Source organism: Vanacampus margaritifer, chromosome 15 (genome assembly GCF_051991255.1).
Source record: "Vanacampus margaritifer isolate UIUO_Vmar chromosome 15, RoL_Vmar_1.0, whole genome shotgun sequence".
Classification (NCBI taxonomy): Eukaryota; Metazoa; Chordata; class Actinopteri; order Syngnathiformes; family Syngnathidae; genus Vanacampus; species Vanacampus margaritifer.
Genome location: NC_135446.1, coordinates 10,163,655 through 10,182,765, shown reverse-complemented (window position 1 = coordinate 10,182,765; position 19,111 = coordinate 10,163,655). Strand labels below are relative to the sequence as shown.

General features: G+C 43.5%; 1 protein-coding gene across 17 annotated transcripts in view; it reads left to right on the top strand.

Moving 5' to 3' along the window:
* Positions 1-19,111, top strand: part of nav3 (neuron navigator 3) — a 254,657-nt gene that overhangs the window by 115,580 nt on the left and 119,966 nt on the right. For 13 of the 17 annotated variants that reach the window (XM_077543325.1, XM_077543324.1, XM_077543329.1 and 10 more), the window contains exon 1: positions 10,339-10,755. The exons of the other annotated variants lie outside the window; for them this stretch is intronic. In XM_077543325.1, coding sequence (XP_077399451.1) covers positions 10,501-10,755 — 255 coding nt within the window. In that variant the 5' untranslated portion in view covers positions 10,339-10,500. Of the gene's footprint in view, positions 1-10,338; positions 10,756-19,111 lie in introns of those variants that run through there. 17 annotated transcript variants of the gene reach the window in all.

Here is a 19,111-nt window from a genome sequence, read left to right as displayed (position 1 = left end):
CACAGTGGTGGTGACAAGATGGCTGCCAACATGCTGTTTTGTTGAGCTGGAAATCAATCCAAACAAAACCATCTTCTCAGCAAACCATCAGATGGTAAAATTGTGTTTTTTTTGTTCATCTATTTCATATCAAGTTGCAGAATGCCTAGGAGTATGTTTTATATATATATTTTGATAAATTAGCAACTCTGAGCTAGTTAAAAAAACAAGGGTTAAAATTGAAAAAACATATATTTTGGTGTTCAGTGAACTTATAGCAGTCATTTAATGTATAATTCATAATTTTCCAAAGAAGAAAAGGGCTCTTGGGTTCTCCATGGTTAAAACTGCATCAAATACTTTGTAGTTATTATATTTAGCAGCAAGGATAGCATTTAACACTTTGGTCCATTTCTTGCTTCATGTTCAATATTTCTCCTGGAAATGATTTGTTTCAGTTGAGAACACCTCAAATGGGAAATGTGTGTGAATGGTTATTTGTTGACAGCAGCTGTTGTGGCCATTATTCTCTATGTGCGGCGGGATAATACTGTTAATGTTTCCGAAAATCATGGCAATGCGCAGATACCATGCAAATGTGCTTTCTCCGGGCTATGAGCAGTCGCCGGATAACGTGATCAGACACCGATTGAGCGAGGCCATGCCACGATATCATTGCCACATTATTGCCTTTCTGCCTGCTGCTGATGTACTCAGTGACCGTCTCCCCGCCCGCCCTGCTGCCATTTCCCCGCAGTAATGTGTCCCTACGTCAGCTTCTAATACTTTGCGGTTACCATAATGAGTAGGTGGGTTAAGGTCCGGGTCCATTGAGGCACACATTTGGTTGCCTAAGACGATCGCTTTAGGCCAGTTTCACTCATTTCTTCCAGCCTCATCAGCATTATTGGTTGGGAATAACAGCAGCCTAACAGTAACCTGGCATCTTTTTTTCTTAACGTAATCCCAAATGGGTTTAAAAATGTCATATATCGCATGTTGATTTGTGATAAATGACAGCCCCTGACTACTACTTTTCAACACATTTCCTAATTGCTCCCATTTTCGTCCTTAAGTGTGTTGTTTTGCAGTAGCTGTGTTGAACTAACGCCTCATTTGCCCCCCCCCCCCCCTGCAGAATCTGGAGGGGAGTTTGTTTATGAAATTAACATTCCTGGCCCACGGTATAGAGGCACACAAGTTTTATTTTTTCTTTCGCTATCATCGTTTGTGGCAATTTCACAGTCCAGCAGTCAAGTGCGGCTCTCGCCAGCTGGTTTGACCGGATATTTATGGCCTTTGCTTCTACTTTTTAAAGTGGGGATGTCATTTTTGATGGGGTTTTGGCCTTTTCTTCCAAGTGGCAAATTCTGCTCTTCTGCTCAGCTTCTGTGACTTAAAACTCTGCTTTTTAAGGAGTCAGAACATTCAATTCAACAATGGTCTGGCTTTTGTTTATGTCTCCCTTAAAAATTGTAATCCGACTGTTTTTCCTTCCTGATTTATGGGAAGAGCTGACTATTTCTCCTTTGTTGATGCTTCACAATTCCTGGTTTCTTTCCATGACAGTGCACGTTGTCATTAGACAGCCATTAAAGGTTATGATCTGGTAAGAAACTTTGTTCATGGTAGCAAGTACGAACAAAACAGTCAGTCAGACTGTAAAAAAAGAGTATGCATATCGATAAGGTGCGGATGTCAAGAATGTCTCTGTAGGCATGAACACACGTGTGAATATTTGTCTTTCGTGTTATTAATTGCGGTCACTAAAGCTACCCGATTTTCATTTGCTGGCAACTAGCGTCCCTTCTGGGAAAGTCTTTGCTTCTCGTCAATCTTCAAGTTCCTGTGATGAATATGAAAAGAAAGTCCAACCGCCAAAAATGTTCATATGGCTCGCTTTTGTGCTGGAGTTCCGTTGCTGGACAGTTTTGGCAGTTCTCCTGCATTTTTTTATTTATTTAATGGAGGAACTTGTATGAACCAAAATGGCAGACATCTTGAATATGCGTGGAGACAAGCATCTATCCAAGGATTGTTATTTACTGTAATGTATCTTTGTTCATATATCTATGCCAGCATGACTGAGAGTGACAGGATGAACAATGAAATGTTCAACGGTACAATTAAACATAGTGCCCACCTGTTCATACAATAGAATAATAGCTTTACAGTATGATTGCATTCATTAAAAAAAAAAAAAAATATATATATATATTATTTTTTTTTTATCTTTTTTTTTCCTGAAGAGCTCAGTATTGTTCATTCGGTAATTTTACCGATTTGACATGTCATCATCATTACTCTCTCTCTTTTTTTTTTTTTATTCTTTTTTTTTATTTTGTATGTGGGTGAGTAAGAGTATGTGCGTGCGTGTGAGTGTGTGTGTATTCATTAGTTCACCTAAAACCTATTAAAAAATCCCATATCGTTCACCTAAACCGAACACTTCCAGCCAGAGTCGTGAGGCCATCAGGAGACCCGAGGAAGGACCAAAGAAAAGAAAGGAAAGTGAAATCCAGCACCGACCAGACACCACCCACCGGGCCACCAACCAGAGTCCTTCACCAACCCCATTCATAAATTCACTCCATTTACATCTAGCTCTCCTTGTCTGTCAGGCATCATGAACATTTTATTAGTTCTCGTATTAGTCCTGCATGTTTTAGATGTTTCCATCTTCCAAAACGTGCAAGATAGAGGCCCTAGAGCACTGGAGTTGGAGATCCACTACTATAAAGTTTAAATTGGGTCCACTGAGGACTACTGTACATCAGGGAGTACGTGACAAGACTATGCTACCAAGCGTGCTCTCTTACTTGCACCACTAAGACATTAAAAGTCGGGAGGTTTCATATTTGTCACAAGAATGTTGTAGCGCTTGCATTCTGGCGGCATTCTGGCCCATGAGCCGTAGCGCAGCAATTTTAGTTATGTGTCATTTACAACGAAGTTATTGTGAGCCGTGCTGCGCAGTGCAATGCCGCTCACATGCCTGCAGTCAGGGGAAAGTGTGTCCACCGCGGTCACACACACTCCTCAGAATGGCAGTTGGTCCAAACACAGTCGTGTGAGGGGTGACGAGGGGCGAGTCGGGGGGGGCTATAACTGATTTCTCCAGGCCTTTTATAGCCCTGTGCCCACGCGCCAGTGCCCACCCACTGTCAATGAAGTGTCAGCAGGCAGCATCCCAAACAATGGCCCCGTCAGGCCCTTGAAAGCCAGATTAACTCCCCTGACCCGACTGTTTGGGACTTGGCAGGCTTGTGGCAGTCTGCCTGGGCACGGCACACGAGCAGAAGACCTTAATTGGACAACGCGCGCGCAGTTCTGCCGGGGGAGAGGCGATGGGGGGGGGTTGGCGGCGGCGGCGGCCGCTCTCAGCCCTGTTTAGTTTTCATCAGAGTGACGTGAGCAGGAGTTACAAGCTTCATGCTCTAAACTCTCTGTTCTTTATAAAAACACAGTGCCGCCAGTAAAGCCCAAACTAATGTTCAATGTTTTTTTTTACTGTTTCTTATTATTTACGTAATTTAAGGTGCTTCCTTCGTAAGATTGGATTTAATCCGGGCAATTTTTTTTCCCCCTTTCAACCTCACATGGTCATTTGTCCATAGACAGCCAGCCAAATAGGAAGTAAAAAGGGATTAGACAATTTTTTGGCAGCTTCGGAATTCGCCCTTTCCTCCTCATTTTGATTCACTTCCTTCAGCTCAAGACCAAAAATAAAGCCTCTGTCACTCAGGGGTATGGCTTTCAAAATGATTGTAACCCTTTAATCACATTGCGGTACCGGTTACAATCATGCAAATACAAGTGGCTGTTGGGTCTGCGTGAGGAAAACTGTCTATACGCTCTTGCTTGTACTTATCCAGATTATTGGGGCATTGGGATGTGAGGTTTTGGACATAAATCAAGTGCTCCGCCGAGTCCACCAAGTTCAGAGCACAATGTCACAACGTTCTTTTGTCTAATTACAGATCCTGCGTTGTCACTAAGAAAGGCCTTCAAGTGGCCGGCTGATTTATGTCTAAAATACCGACAGCCCGTGAGGCCTTTTCTTTGTCTGTCAAAGATGTATAGCCATCGTTTACACCGGACTTCTACTAGTTGGATAGGTGTCTTCACATGCTTGTCTGTGCCAAGTTACTGGCATTTTTCTTGGTGGCATAAATGCAGGAATACTTTGAAAAACAATGTTGTGGTCTTTATAAAGGGGAAATCAACACATATGGAAGAACATCCTGTAAATTTTGGGTTTGTAATATTGTGTTTGTAGCCCCTGTATAAACCATTGTGCATGCAACAGCTGTATTTTACTTTTTTGGGCTTTTTTTTTTTTGCCAAAGGGCAACAATTAATGTCAAAGAGGGAGGTCATAACCTTTGACCTTGAAATGGAAAATACTGTCAGGATGCTCAGTACAATATGAGCTTTGCATGGGTGTAGATGTCGGTGGGGACATGGGGGAGAAATGTCCCACTCTTATTTCTGAAGACGACAATCCATCCCGTCCACTTTGACCACGTAAGGTGACAAAAATGTCAATGGGCTGTATTGCGTATGACGCACTTCATCCCACAGGCTAAAAACATGGTAGATTCATGACCTGGTTAGCATTCGTCCTGGTCGGTTCTGGTATGTGGAGTTGTTTCAAGTCAGGGAATAAGCAGAAGAAAATGTATTGGTAATGTCTCTATTTACTTTTAAAAATATTACTTAAAAAAATATTACGTAAAGCAGTGCCTGAATAGTTAATAATGTTTGACATTAATTCGTATGCATTACAGGGAGTCCTTGAGTTACGTCATACGCGACCTACGTCGTTTTGAATTTTCGGCGCCCGTGCCTCGTCCGTAACACCTTCTTTTTCGTTAATTCCCCACAGCAATCACGCCATTTTAAAGTTATTTAAGGTTGTGTTGTTGTTACCTCCAGCAACGGGCGCCCATCGAGCAGGTCGGCCCGCCATCAGGCGCATCACATTTCCGTGTTTGTTTCCATTAGCTCCGCTTTGCCGTCCGTCAGCAAAGAATGTCCATGCAGAAGCACGAAATATTAGTTTCAGCTTCAGGTTTCCGGCTTCAGCAAATATATATTTTTTAAATTACTGTACAAAGTATTTTGATGTAAATATCGACTTTAACGGTGAAATCCGACTTAAGTCACTGAAGTCGTCCGTAGCTCAAGGATTCTCTGTGTTTATCGTCTTGGCAGCTCTACAACCTTGAATAGATTTTCCATAATAGCTATAATCAGTTTCATAAAGGCACATTACACATTAAAATGTTGCAAACTAACCATATCCTGTGAGCATATTAAATTTACAATTATGTAGTCAAGAGAAACCTGATGAAGACACAGAAGACTACCAAACACACATATTTACTGATGGCCGAAGGGCAGCAGAATGAGCCAAGAAAGAGATTAAACATCACCCTCTGAAAAGAGCTTGACATCTGTGATGCATCTTTTTTATACGAATTGTTGCCTCATCTGCTGCGAGTTTGCTTTGACATGTCAACAGGTGCAGCAGTCTGAAGGAAGGGGGGGGGGGGGGCTTATAGGTCGGGTGCCGCCAGTCAACAGGATGCACAGCCGCCACAGTTTGCGAGAGGACAGGAACTCCCACCGTCCGGCACTGTCTTGTCACGCACACACAATCACAGTCTTTCCTCCACATCCTTGGACCTTTTCAAAAAAGTCCCTGAATAGTTGCTCAATGGGTCACTATGTACAATTAGATGACTGTCAACCCCCCCATCCCCAAAAGCGTGCCTTTCTGCTCCTCCTCCATGTCACATAAATCAAAACATGGCACAGATCCCCTCCAGCTGTGTTGTTTTATTTGCGCCGTAGGACGGTCTATAGCGTTCCGCTTCATGTTTACGGGCAAGCTTAACGAGCAAGCAAACGTTAAAGATAATGAGATGTTGCACAGTGGATGCAGGCAGCTGTATACGTTTGAATGCGTGTCCGCAAAGTGGTGTGCCATCGCCCTCGCATCTGGGCCTGTTGACGCTCTGCCAGCTTCCAGGGCTGAAGGCGCTTTTTTTTTTTTTTTTTTTTTTCTCAGCACGTCCCCTTTAATCAGACGGCGGTGTTAAAAAGCTGACATTGGAAGCGAGGCTCGGCGCTAATGAGGGCGAGTCCGAGGAACCCCAGATGATCGCAATATGTGTTTATCAGATGAACAAACAAACAAGCTGTCCCTATTTTACAGCCCACGAGTTGGAGGTTAAAAGCCATGTGTGCCTTACCACACATTGGAAATTAATGAGGCTTAAGCTACGTAGTTACTCGAGGGACGTGCGACGCTTGTTTGGGAGCCGCTTATGAGGTTCAAACAGGCTCTTGTTGACATTTTACAGGTGTTTACTGTACTCATTGTATAATCATTTTTTTTCCAATGACCTCTAAAGTGCCTTATACATTTTTTTTTTTTTACGTTTTTTTGAGTTTGTGTGTGTGTTTATTTCTCGGGTGGTTTACCGTGGAGAAGCCACAGGTTGAGTGAGGTGCAGGAATTTGTGTGTATGCGTGTCAGTGTGTGTGAATCTTAAACAAGAGGCACGAGTCGATGAAAGTGAAGGGGCCCCGCGTTTTGTGGTGTTTATTTTCGTTTCCATGTTGTCCGACGTGTGGTTAACTGATAGCATTCAGTGTTGACAGGCCCAGGTGGATGTATATCTATCTGCTCTCCCATAGGGGCTGTGTTTAAGCGCGGTGTGTGATTGTGCTTGCTTTTTGTGTGTGCCTATGCATGCTGGGAGGGCAGAAGGTGTTTGACCCCCCCCCCCCCTCCCTCTTATCTCCGGCACCCCGGAGTGTTTGTTTTCACAGTCACGGTGCTGAAGTCACGTGAGCCCGAGCGGTATCTTTCGTTTGGACACCCCCTTCTCTTCTGCACACATTGACTTGTGCAGTATCGCACCCTCGCATGTGGAACAAATAATAAACCTGATATTATTGATTCCAGGAGGTGCTCTTGTTGAATGGAAAACTCCAAATAGGCACGTTTTGTTTTGCTGAACACTAAAAATAACACCAAATACTATTTTGTGAACCACTGCACTTGATTTATTACTACTTAGCTATGATAACAAAATGTGCTCTTCCGCTCATTTTGGCATTTCAACTACGGCACAGCTGACTGTGACATTTTGTCGAAAATGTAGTCGGTCACGACTCTGGCTGGAAGTGTTCGGTTTAGGTGAACGGTACGGGATTTTTTAATAGGTTTTAGGTGAACTAATGAATACACGCACACACGCACATACAGTACACATACAGACGCTCCCCAACTTACGAACGAGTTACGTTCCGAGCGATCGTTCGTAAAGTGAATTTGTTCGTAAGTTGCTTCAGTGCTATATTTTGTATTATAATTTATGTTTAAAGAGAATACGTACAGTACTGTACTACGTATGTTAGAGAGAGAGAGCGAGAGACACACACAGTATGTACATGTACGTAATAAGATAAATAAAATGAAGTTTAACTTACTTTTGGAAGATGTACTCGATGCTTAAGGATTTGATGGAGGAGGAGGAAGAGGAGGATTTTATATCATGAGAGGTTCTTCGTCGTCGCTGGAATGGGCTTCAAAAGTTACTTCCTCCTCCGTAACTTCAATGTAGGAAGAAGTTGAGGGTCGCGGAGAAGAAGATGAGGGTTGATGAGTATCTTCCTTGGAGGATTTACTAGAAACTGGCCGAAAGAAGCGATCTAACTACGATTGCACAGTTTTCTTCTTTTTTCATCATAAATGATGCGGTAGCACTGTATGGCATCATTCAATTGATTTGCAACCTTTGTGCAACGTTCAATATTTGGGTCTTGCTGCTCGAAGAGTGCGATGGCTTTATCTATGAGCGACAGGCGTTTCTTCTTCTTCCTCCTCCTCGACACGTTGCTGAGCCTCCAATGCTGGGTGAGCTCTCACAGCGCCAAGCGTCGGTATTAGCGGCGGAAAGAAGCACTACAGTACTCGGAAAAAGGTGCGCAATAAAAAATCTAACTTACAGCATCTCTTTCCGAACATTTTTTGACATGCGCGCATGCGCGCAGACATGTTCGTATGTACCGTTGTTCGTAACTCGAATGTTCGTAAGTAGGGGAGCGTCTGTACTCACCCACATACAAAAAATTAATAAAAATAAATTAAAAAAGGAGAGCAATGATGATGACATGTCAAATCGGTAAAATTACCGAATGAACAATACTGAGCTCTCCAGAAAAATAATAAAAATAATAATAATAATAATAATAAAGAAAGAAAATGTAGTCGGCCGCAAGCACAAAGGTGCTGACTCGCCCTTCATGGTTTGTGTAGATAGAAGAAAACCTGAGATCTGCTTTGCTAGTGTTTACTTTGGATCTCTTCTGTGTTACTAAATAAGGACAATCGATGTTACCGGGCCCACTTCTTGATCGTGCGAGTCTCTGGCCCCTTCTCAGCAACTGACATCTATTTTGCAGCGTCGGCCATGCATGCGGGTCGTTTTCGGCAGAAACCCGTCTTAGCGACCCACTGAGATGGGAGCTCGTCAAAGGCAGCTTTCCAGACAGTCGCGAGAGGTTGGACGCCGGCCAAGTCGGCCCCGATCCCTGCAGCACTGCAGGCAGCGGCGCACAGAGAGCCAGAGTTGGACGCCTGCCACTCATTTACGTGCCGTCTTGTTGTTTTAGGCCTGTCACGATCGCCCCCGGTGCATGATTGGAAACACGTTGGAGCCGGTGCTACTCTGGGTCCATATTAGGGCCACTGACTTCTCAAAGGTTTCTTGATGGCAATATGAATAGGATGCAGCAGGGCGTAAAGTCGTTATTTCACACTGCGTTGATTCCGAAGTAATGTGAAAGTTGCCTCACAATGTTGTGAGTCCATATGCAGTAAGGTCACGCAATTAATGATGTGTTGGCATTTTCTCATATTTCCTCGTCTTTTACTGTAACTGCAGCACGGTGTTGAAAGGTTTACTTTGCTGTGTCAGCAGGCTTGGGCATCTCCCGCTTCATGTGTGCTCATTGTCAGGTTACGATGACAGCTTGTGATGACAGTAGGGAGTCTGCAAGTTTAAAGAGGGTGACACCACCAAACCAAACCTGTTCCAGTTATTATTGTGCACTTTGATTTGGTTGGTTTTCATGGGAAACATCTTTATGTAACCTGTTCTCATTTTTAATTCAGTAGGATTTCTTTTCAATTAGTAGAAATTTTTAAGGACTCACCCTGTGAGCTAATTGCTTAGAAATATTGGTGTTGTCTTTTTCATGCTTTAGTCCAACCTGCTTTGAACTTTTTATATTATTTCCCACTAATTTGTTGTGAATTTGAAATGAGTATTTGCGATAACGCTTGTCAGAGATGGCGACTTGCAACTTGATACAGACTCGTGAGAGACTTGCTACTTTCCAGACTTGCAACTCGACTTGGACTCATCCACTAGACTGGAGACTTGCTTCAGATTCGGAGTTTGCGACGAGCAATATCCAGTGCTCATGACGTAGAGTAGACAAATGTGACAATAACACACACACAATTAGCAGCATGGCAAACCCGGCACAACAGGCTGCTGCAACGCTTCCATTTGTTATAGACTTTGCTTTTAAATCCAGCAAGTTGGACTCGTGGGTGAGAAACTTGAGACTTGACTTGGATTTTAAAGACGTGGACTTGACTTGGACTTGTGGGTCAAAGACTTGAGACTTGATTTGGACTTGGCTCTGATAGTGGTTTTGATTTTGGTTGATTTTGGGTGAGCCAATTCTAGTGCACAGATGGACAAACAACCGTTCACAGGATGTTTTTTGAGGATGTCGAAATAGAACAACTCCATGCAGGAAGGCCGGAGCTGAGATTCAAACCCTGAACCTTAGAACTGTGAGGTAGACATAAGCAACCACTAGTACATATATCGCCAAGTGTTCCATTTTTTTTCTTGTTTTAATTCTTAATTTAGGCCTCCCTGCAAAGCAAGAGGGACTGCTCCAGATATAGCCGAGTCGAAACTTTGGCTACTTCCAGTATGAGTGAGACAGAATGATGTCCGGTCATGTTCAGGAACAAACACACACACACACGGACAAACCCACTCTGTGAGGTCTCCTTAATCACTGTTTTGTGCTGCTTCTCCCTACGAGGAGTTCGTGTCCCCTTGAACTGCTCTGGCCGACTTTGTGGTGCGCTGCTGACAGTGCGAGTGAGCGAGTGTGTGAGTGAGGGAGAAAGGGACAGAAGAAGGGGAGGGTGGAGAGAGTTGCTTGTGGGAGGAGAAGGAGGAGGGAGTGAATTGGAGGAAGAAGGAGTAGCCTTCTCAGTTTCTGTATGTCCTGCTTGCTCTGGGCTACAGAGTGAGCGCAGTTGCTTTCCTCTCACTCTGAGAGGCAACTGCTCTTTTTTTTTCTTTCTTTTCTTTTTTTTTTCTTTTTACCCATTGTGGTTTCTTGTCTCTCGTGGCACGGGACCCGCATGTCCCACTCTTTTATTATTGTTTTGGAAACGGAGGCAAATATACCATGCCGGTAGTTGGCGTCGCCTCCAAGCTCAGGCAACCCTCCACGGTGAAGCCGGTGCACACCGCGCTCCCCATCCCCAGCGCCGTCCGGGCCGCCGCCGCCTCGCACGGCTACATGGCCCGGCAGCAGGAGCTCAAGGTGAGCGAGGGCGTCCCGGCGCTCTCCTGCCAGCTGTCAGTCAAGTCAGAGTACCAATCTGTGAGGACATCTGATGGAAAGTCCAAGGCTGAAAGTGAGGAGAGCAGGATCTGCAAGGTTGGTTTACATTGAGTATCTCTTTAGTGCTTAGAGTAAATTTCTCCATAGTGAAGATGATTTGAGTTTTCTATGTTGGGTTGAGCAGGTGCATGTGTAGTCTCTGGCATCGGGATGACTCACTGCAGTGCTACTGTTTGCCTTGGTGAGGACGTCATCCTGATGCCCTGTCGGTATCTGTGTTATTTGCAGAAAATAGGTGATGCGTTTAGTAAAGATCATGAGGATCACAGCCAAAGAAGTGAGCGGTAGACTACTGTTTACTTATCTTGATATCCTTCCTACTAACGGGCATGGCCAAAGCTTACTCTTAAGTTACCTTAAAGTGGTACAATAGACCCACAGATAGTTTTCCCTGCTGCACGGATCCTTGCATTGCTTTCTCAGGCTCCGGCAGAAGAGGCGTGGCCACTTTTCAAAAATCCCCGCCAAGTAGTTTCAGCAGCACCTCGTCACAAGCTGTCAGAGCGCAAACCGAAACGTTGCCAAATCCGGCCAGTTTGTCCGTCCTTGGCTTCCTTTTAACGTTTCAAGACGTCCGGTAGCAAACAAAGCCGCAGAAATTCCTCGTGACTGGGAGGAAACGAGGGCCGGAGACATCAAAGCTTGGGTCAGCGCTCCCCGGCCTGCTTCTAAATCCTCACAGCATGGCTGTGACTGACTCTGAGCCTTTCGGGGCCAGGGTAAAGTCTAAAGGGGAGGGCAGTGTTTTATCATTTATCTGCTGTTGAGAGAAAAATCGACTTGCAGCTTGTTCATATGCTCCCTTTAGCTCTTGTTTTTGGTCTCGGAGCATCAGCATGTATTACAGATTGGTTGTAGGTTTGCTGTTTTGGACTGGAGACTGGCTTTAGCTATTATACTGCCGGAACTCCAACAAGATGGGTTCAGTAAATTAGTCCATTCAAGCTTGGAAACTGACAAAAAATATTCCTGCATGCCTGGCCTGTCACTGTGGTTGAGGTATGGAAGGGTAATTAGTCTGCCTAATTGTGTTCTGTCGTACTTTAATAACTTTTAATTCTATTGACATAATTAGTTAACATTTTTCCAACGCACCAGCATTCAACATAATGATAAGCACAGCTGATGAGGAAGGATTTGTTTTTTCATTGGTGTGATGAGGTTTGCAGAGGTCTGTGGCAGGTCTTACGCCGCCTTTCAAAAATCCAAGGAAATGATTTTTAAGATGCGTCTGTGTTGGAATCAAACCCTATCTCCGACTTGTGTTCCAAAATCTGGATTCATGTATTTTACAGATACCGTAAGAAGTTGTAGCAATCTTGTGCCTCAATGTTGGCGTCCGGAGGAAGTGCACCTGAACCATTTGCAGGGAGCCTCTCAACTCGTCTAAGAGGGATGCAATTAAACTGTCAAATGAGATCCATTTTTGGCAGCGTTCAAACGTGAGCTAATGTCAGTGGCATTGCGCATTCCTTGTGTGTTGAGTGACAGCTAAACTTTTACAATTCTATGAGTCTTCAGGAGGGTGTTTATTAAAGGTTGGTGATAGAATAGTAAAAGAGCATATGTGTTTATTTCCTGTTTTGACGTAGGCAGAAAACCAGATGGCCTTGAATTACATAGTAGAAGTGTTTTACTTTTTTTGGGGGGAGTGTTTGTTGCTTTTTTACACTACCCGCATTCTTTGGACGCATCCCTGTTAAATCCTCACATGCCTGTCAAAGGCGCCTGTGTGAAGGAGATGAAAACATGGGCTGACGTAGGCTCCTCCTGGTGGATTCTCTCCTCTGACAGCTCAAATTAGCCTCTTGCCTCCGGCACTGCGCGATGACGAGCTGGAATGAAGAGTGTATTTGAGTTGACTGGGCTTTAATATAGTGTCAGTGCCACCACCCATGATAGCGGATGAACTTGTGGATCAAGGGTTTTTTAAGCTGTCAGAATTCATGTGTAATCAATGTGTGCGACAAGCAAGGTCTTTTCAATTGTATATAAACTTTACCGCTGAGTGCATCTTTAACTGCGAGTGCCAGCTCGTTGCATACGCGAGCCAAAGGTCGCTATTTCCGTTTGGCATTGAATGTTATCCTGGAACGCTGCTTGTAAGCGTTAAGTACAAAAAGTATGTTCAGAAGTGCAAGTGCCAGATGCACTCGCCCACTCACTTCAAAGCTTCCTGTTGCTTATCTCTTGTGCTCCCAAGGGCGAAAAACATATGCAAAGTCTGCTTTATCACTTTTAATACAGTCGATGTGAAATGATTGTGTTGAGTGACTCTGGATTTGCGGTAAGAAGGCAGGCAATATTGTAAACTTGACTGAGTGGGCAACATATAAAAATCCCTGGAGGCCTTTATTTTCTTTCTTCAGTACCCTCCGAAAGTCTAGAGCTTTTTGCACACTGTATAACACTCGTAAAATATGACTTACATGTATGGTAAGCTATAAACCAGACCCACAACGGTATGTATTCTGCAGAGAGCCAATGATTTTGTCACATTTACTCTCAGCAGACAGGCAATTAGATGTTCATATAGACCAAATCATAAATCACAAACTCCAAACCCGATCGCCAAATCAAGTATTTGTTCAAGCAACATCCTTAAAATGAATTCCACCCGTCCGATGTCTATTTATTAGCCCCATCGGAACGCTTTAAGTATATGCATATGCCATTGAGTGTATTCGAGAAGCATTCAATTTATGCACCTTGGTAGTGTGAAGAAATTTTGAACAATAGTTGAAGCGACAGATGGCGTATTAATGTTTAAAGAAAACAACCAGTGATAGATTTATTGAGTCCATCATGCCAACATTCAAAGCATACCCGTACCGTCTCCTCTGGCTCAGCTGGGTCTAGCACTCCTCCCTTCTGTTTTAGTGGTTCTGACACTGCTGAAATAACAGAGGCAGCCAGAGGGGGACCAGCTCGCTCCAGCAGAAGGAGGGGTGGGCAGGATGGGAACTTAATATGTCATGGGTGGTCTGTGTTAGAAGCTGTATCTGGAACACAAATCACAGAGAATGAGCGAGCGACGCTACGGTTGTTCTTCAAGCCGGCGAGATTAGAAAAAGCTCTCAAATGACACACTTTAACACTTCTGTGTTGCGTTGGGCCAATCAAAAGGCGTGTCAACAGAGGAGTCCATCCAGGCACACATGAGTAATTTCTCCTGACCCGTAGGTTAAAAAGTGGAAAGGATTGGACAAAATATTATCCTTTCCCATGCTTTTACTACCAGCTTGAAGAAGGTATTTGATTTCCCTGCCGCATGTGGAGACCTCAGTGTTTAAATCTTGGAGCGAGAACACACAGACTTGTTTACAGTAGAACCACACCGGTTAAAAATACCCTCCCCGCAGACAAATTAAGAGAAAAAGAGACATAAAGCTCGCTGCTTAACACTTTTGTGCCAAACATTTCCAGGGGAAAAAAAAATCCTTGACGGTGCACTTTTGTTTATCGGGGCGATTGATGTGGTTAAAAGCGCCTTCATTAAAGACAATGAGGCAAAAGTTGGATTGCACCACCTTGTCATGTGTTTTCCGTGGCCCGAGGCTCCATAATACAATAAATAACGGAGATTAAAGTGAAGGGGGAGCTCCCGCTGGCCTGTTATTGTCTCGTCATATTGTGAGGTTTTCACTCTGATGTTTGTGGCCTGGGAAAAACTGACACTGATTGGACAGTGGTTGCTGGTTGCTACCGCTGATACACACACAAAGCTTCTGCTAGTTTGAAGGTAGGCTTGTTTAAACAGTCACTATGAGGGTTGTTGTTTTTTTTAATGAATGAATCGATTATTGGTTTCTTATTTTTATCCTATACTGTAAATCTTGAATTAAACAATTCGCATTGGAAGGATTCTGGGTTCCAATTTTGTACGGCACACTGTTTTGAAATCACTGATGGAGGCCTAAATGAATTCCACCTGCAGGCATAAGGTGGAAAACGAAACAAGTACATGAAGAGATTGGAGATTTCCTCATGTCCATCAACATCTTTGTATTGCCTGTTTTCTTAGCATTATTTTCATTCCTTTCTCAATCTCTCCTTTTCACTCTGTCCCACCACCTTTTTTTTTTCCACCCGGTCTCCTGTCACAGATTGCCAGCATTCCTTCCCGTGTTTTTCTTTTTGTCCTCGGCAAACAGCAGCCTCACTTTATCCGACTCCCTCATATTTTCCTTTTGACCTTTACCTGTATGCATTTGTCATCTATTTCATCACTCCTTCCTTCTACCCCCGTCTTTTCCGAGTGCCCTTCTGCTGACAAACTTGTTTCCTTTGTGATCCAGTTCCGATGCGAGTGGCACAGAAGGGGTTAAACACACACCTGGCCCAGTTCTGTCAGTCCAGCTGTCAACTGTTTTCTGCTGAATGAACCAGTCGCCTTTTTCTCTGTCATTGCCCTCTCCGGTTTATCCTGTTTCTAATCTATCGGTGCATTGTGTGGAGTCGTGAAGCGTGCCATAACACATGCTTACATAGTCAGTGTGCGTGTGTGTGTGTGTGTGGTTTTTAGGTATGCATGGAGAATGCCCGCTGATGTTTTGAATTAGGCCAGGGCCGTGGCTGCGGTATTGACTCACTTGCTTTACGCACCGCAGCGGTGGTAGGTCATTCGCCATCGACACAATTACTGCATTCCTTTCACACTTGGGACCGAGTTTCCTGCTCTGACAAAACATTCATTTAGGGGCAACCAACCAGTTTCTCTCGTGAAAGCACTAAATAAGCTTCTGCTCATAAAAAGTGAAGGGAAAATGAAACGGCAGAATAATGTTCACCGCAATGCAGTTAAGAAAAACAACAGCAAAAGTTACTAAGTGGTTGTTTTAGAAGAATTTCCTTCCCATATGAATTAAATGTTGAATCTTAGCCACCACTCTGATCCGGATATCTCACTTTTCACTGTTTCCCCACCAGGCAGTGCTCACGATTGCATGGATTGTAAACATTTGCAATTTGCATAAGAAAAGAGCCTAAAAGCTCCAGGAAGGATTTCATTCGTACACTTGAGCAGATCCTCATCTCTGTCTGTCAGTAAAATATTTACAATTGCAGCTCCCAGGTGTTTGCAGCATTTTCATTTTGCAACTCAGTGTTGCTGTTGCCGATCCTCTGGTTTCTGACCAATAAAAAGAAGGCAAAGCCGCTCTTGCATGCAGATGCTTGGATGTAAAGCTCGCTGTGGTGGCCTAGCGGGTGGCGGTTTGTTTCTGCACCCTCCCTTGGCAGAGGTTTTTATACTGAGCTGAGCCCCCCCCCCCCTTTTTTTTTTCTCCAAATGTGACATTTAGACACATCATTGCCTACAACCAACCAATATGATCTTATTATTTTCCTTTTTTCAATCCAGGGATGACATCTTTTTACATAGTTTTTTTATGCATGTGTTCCTTCTGTCTGGGTTATGTAATTTCCCTCCATTAAATGGCAAGTGAAAGACATTACTCATTTATGTTCTTTGAGAGAGGAGAGGAATATCAATATCGCTGTGTGTTATAAGCATTAGATATCAATAGTGTCAGTATTGGGCACATTGTATACATTTTGTTATTTCTCCCAATATAAAAATTTATGCGATTCTATCCGTGATTGAGCTCACATCACAGCAAGAATGAAGAAATGGCGAGGCGAGGCCCTGTTGCCTGGAATAGCTCAAGTTTGATCAATTCCCATATTGTGTATTGATATTTTGACATACAGTATAGCACAGAGTCACTTGTGTCTTTTAGCCGTATCCTTGTGAGAAGTTGCTGTATATGTGTGTAGATATACACACAACCTTGATTATTTTGCATTTATGGTTTGCCATAGGTTGACCCCTTATCCACTGACCAATTCTGCTCTTTTTTTCTTTTTCTTTATGGCAACCATGGTTTCAGTATGAATCTTAATTTGGAGTCTTTCTATCGAAAATGGATAGTTCCAGTTCAAGTTTGTCTTACTGTCTGAGATCAGAAGAAGTCACGTCAATCTTGGCCCCGTCTCTTCCTGGGTGGTTTAAATCGTGTCCCAGTGTGTGGTTAAGAGTTGTAAGTTTGTGAGTGGAACATTGTGAGTTTAGTCTCTTGAACTGTGGGGACAAGCATTAATCTGGATGGGGGAAGTGGAACCACATGACAGTTTCCAAGCATGAATATAGTGTTTAACTTGCTCCATATTGTATATTTTATCCTAAAAGTCATGTCCAAATGTGTTCACATCTTTCACTGGGGGAAAAAAAAGAGCTTTACATTGAAGAGAGAGAAAAAAAAATGCAATATGGTTATATTGTTTCCTCTGCTCTTCCAGTGCATTAACCCTGCCCATAAAGTGTGTTAACATTAAAAGATGAACTGCCAGCCCTTGACAGTCTCTCTGGAGCTTGGACGGATAAACCTCCTCTCGTTGCCTCCTCACATGGCCAACAAAGTTCTGCTGTTTTGGCCCGAGCGCGCTTTCTCACAGGATCCGTCTCCTGACACACAAACACAAACACACACGTGGAATTTGGCTTTATTAACTGGCTGATGTCGTTGCGCTATTGCCACATAAAAGCACACATTTTCTTTTAGCAGCCGTGTATTTTGTCGACGCGTCCTGTGAGGTATTCTGGAGCCCCTTTTCATTTTCTCTTTTAACCTGTTGGCCTTGTCATTGAAGGCTTTGTACTGTTCCATACGTCCACCCACGTTCATGCCTCGCAGAAGTCTGCAAATCATTTATACCATTTGGGCTATAAATCTCCTCGCCGTCCTGTAAAATATTTCTGGCATATTTAATAAGAGTATCAGTGCTGACGGAGAGATGAATTGACTCTCTTTTGGAGGGTCAGCGCCTTTGTGATGGATTCATCATTTATATTTGTGGTGGTCCAGAAACTTTGGGTAGGTTAGCAAACTTTTCCCCTTTCTGATAAGTTATCGGGAACAGACAAATGTGAAAACACTTGGTACTTGACGACAAGCTCTCCCAGGTTTCAGATGTTGACTGGCCCCTCACCAATAGCTTGTCCAACTCAAGTCAGCTGCCCACAGATGGAAACCAAAGAGGCCTTTGTATCACTTGGTGCAACTTCCCATTGCGGACATTTTCAAAGAAGTACACTGAAATATGAAGCCCTTCGATTTGCCAGAGTATGTTGAACATCTGTTTCTGGTTTTGTTTGATAGTGAGTTAACATACTGTATTTGAAATTTGATTTCAAGACATTTCAACACGATCGAGAGCCTGAACATCTTTTTCTAATCCATCCATCAAGCCATTTACGACTTATCCTGTTCCAGGTCAGCTGGTCTCGCCATGGGTCAATCACATGGTATGTGACCCACTACACCACCAATGGTTCTTCTAATCGAGTCTTCTATTTTTTTTTCTGGAGAGCTCAGTATTGTTCATTTGGTAATTTTACCGATTTGACATCTAATCGAGTCTTCTGTTGTCATGCACGTGGTTGACGAGGCGAAGGAAGATGCGGGCGACTTCCTCAAATGGCGCCTTCCTCTCATGGCCTCGTGTTTGTTCTGCTGTCCTCAACGTAGACAGCGGGCTGTTCCACTCCCGGGGGAAAAGCCTGGGGCACCCTCAAAAGAAGCAAATGGAGTGAAAGTAGTAGCAAGAAAGCTGTTTCTTTAATCATTTAGTCCTTGTGCATTGGTAGGAGTTAACTTGCCGCCGGATTGAAAGCAGATGCAGGCACCTCGTTCAGGTTTAAAGCCGTAATCGCCCTCAGCATCTGGCTGCCTCCTTTTTCGCCTCGTGGTGGGAAACGCTCAATGTAAGCTTGGGGCCGAGGTTAACGGCGGAAGGAAATCAGAAGGGCTGGGAAGGAGAAGTGTGAGTCTCGTGGGAGTGGAGAAATCATAATAGTGGTGTATGCGGCATTCGGTACCGAAATATTTCTCTGCAGGTTACTATTGTAGTCAAAGTGTTAAGTGCATGAGAGCAGAAAGAAAGGAAGTGAACTGAGGGTGGAGTTCTAAAATCATGCCAAGATAGTCCTGTGGAGTTGTGAGCTGGATGCAGTCTGGACCAGGTGATTAATTGGGGAATTCCCAACAACTTTGTGTCATTGACGTATGGAAAGAGCTAACAAATGACTTGCAACACTGCAAAAACTGAAATCTTAAGTAAGATATAATTTCTTAAATTTAACTTAAATTTGCTTGTTTTGATTTGACAAGTTATGTTTTACTTAAAATGAAATCATTTTGCCTATTTTAAGATACTTATTACTTATTTATCTTATTTGATCAAGCAGTCTTGGCATTGAGTATTAACAGACAGTTTTAAGTAGTGATGGGAAAATGAAGCCTCATGAAGCACTTGTGATATTTTTTGACTCCTCTAGATGGCACTATTGGTTTAAAAAGGCAGTGGAAATGTAATACATTTTCATCGCACT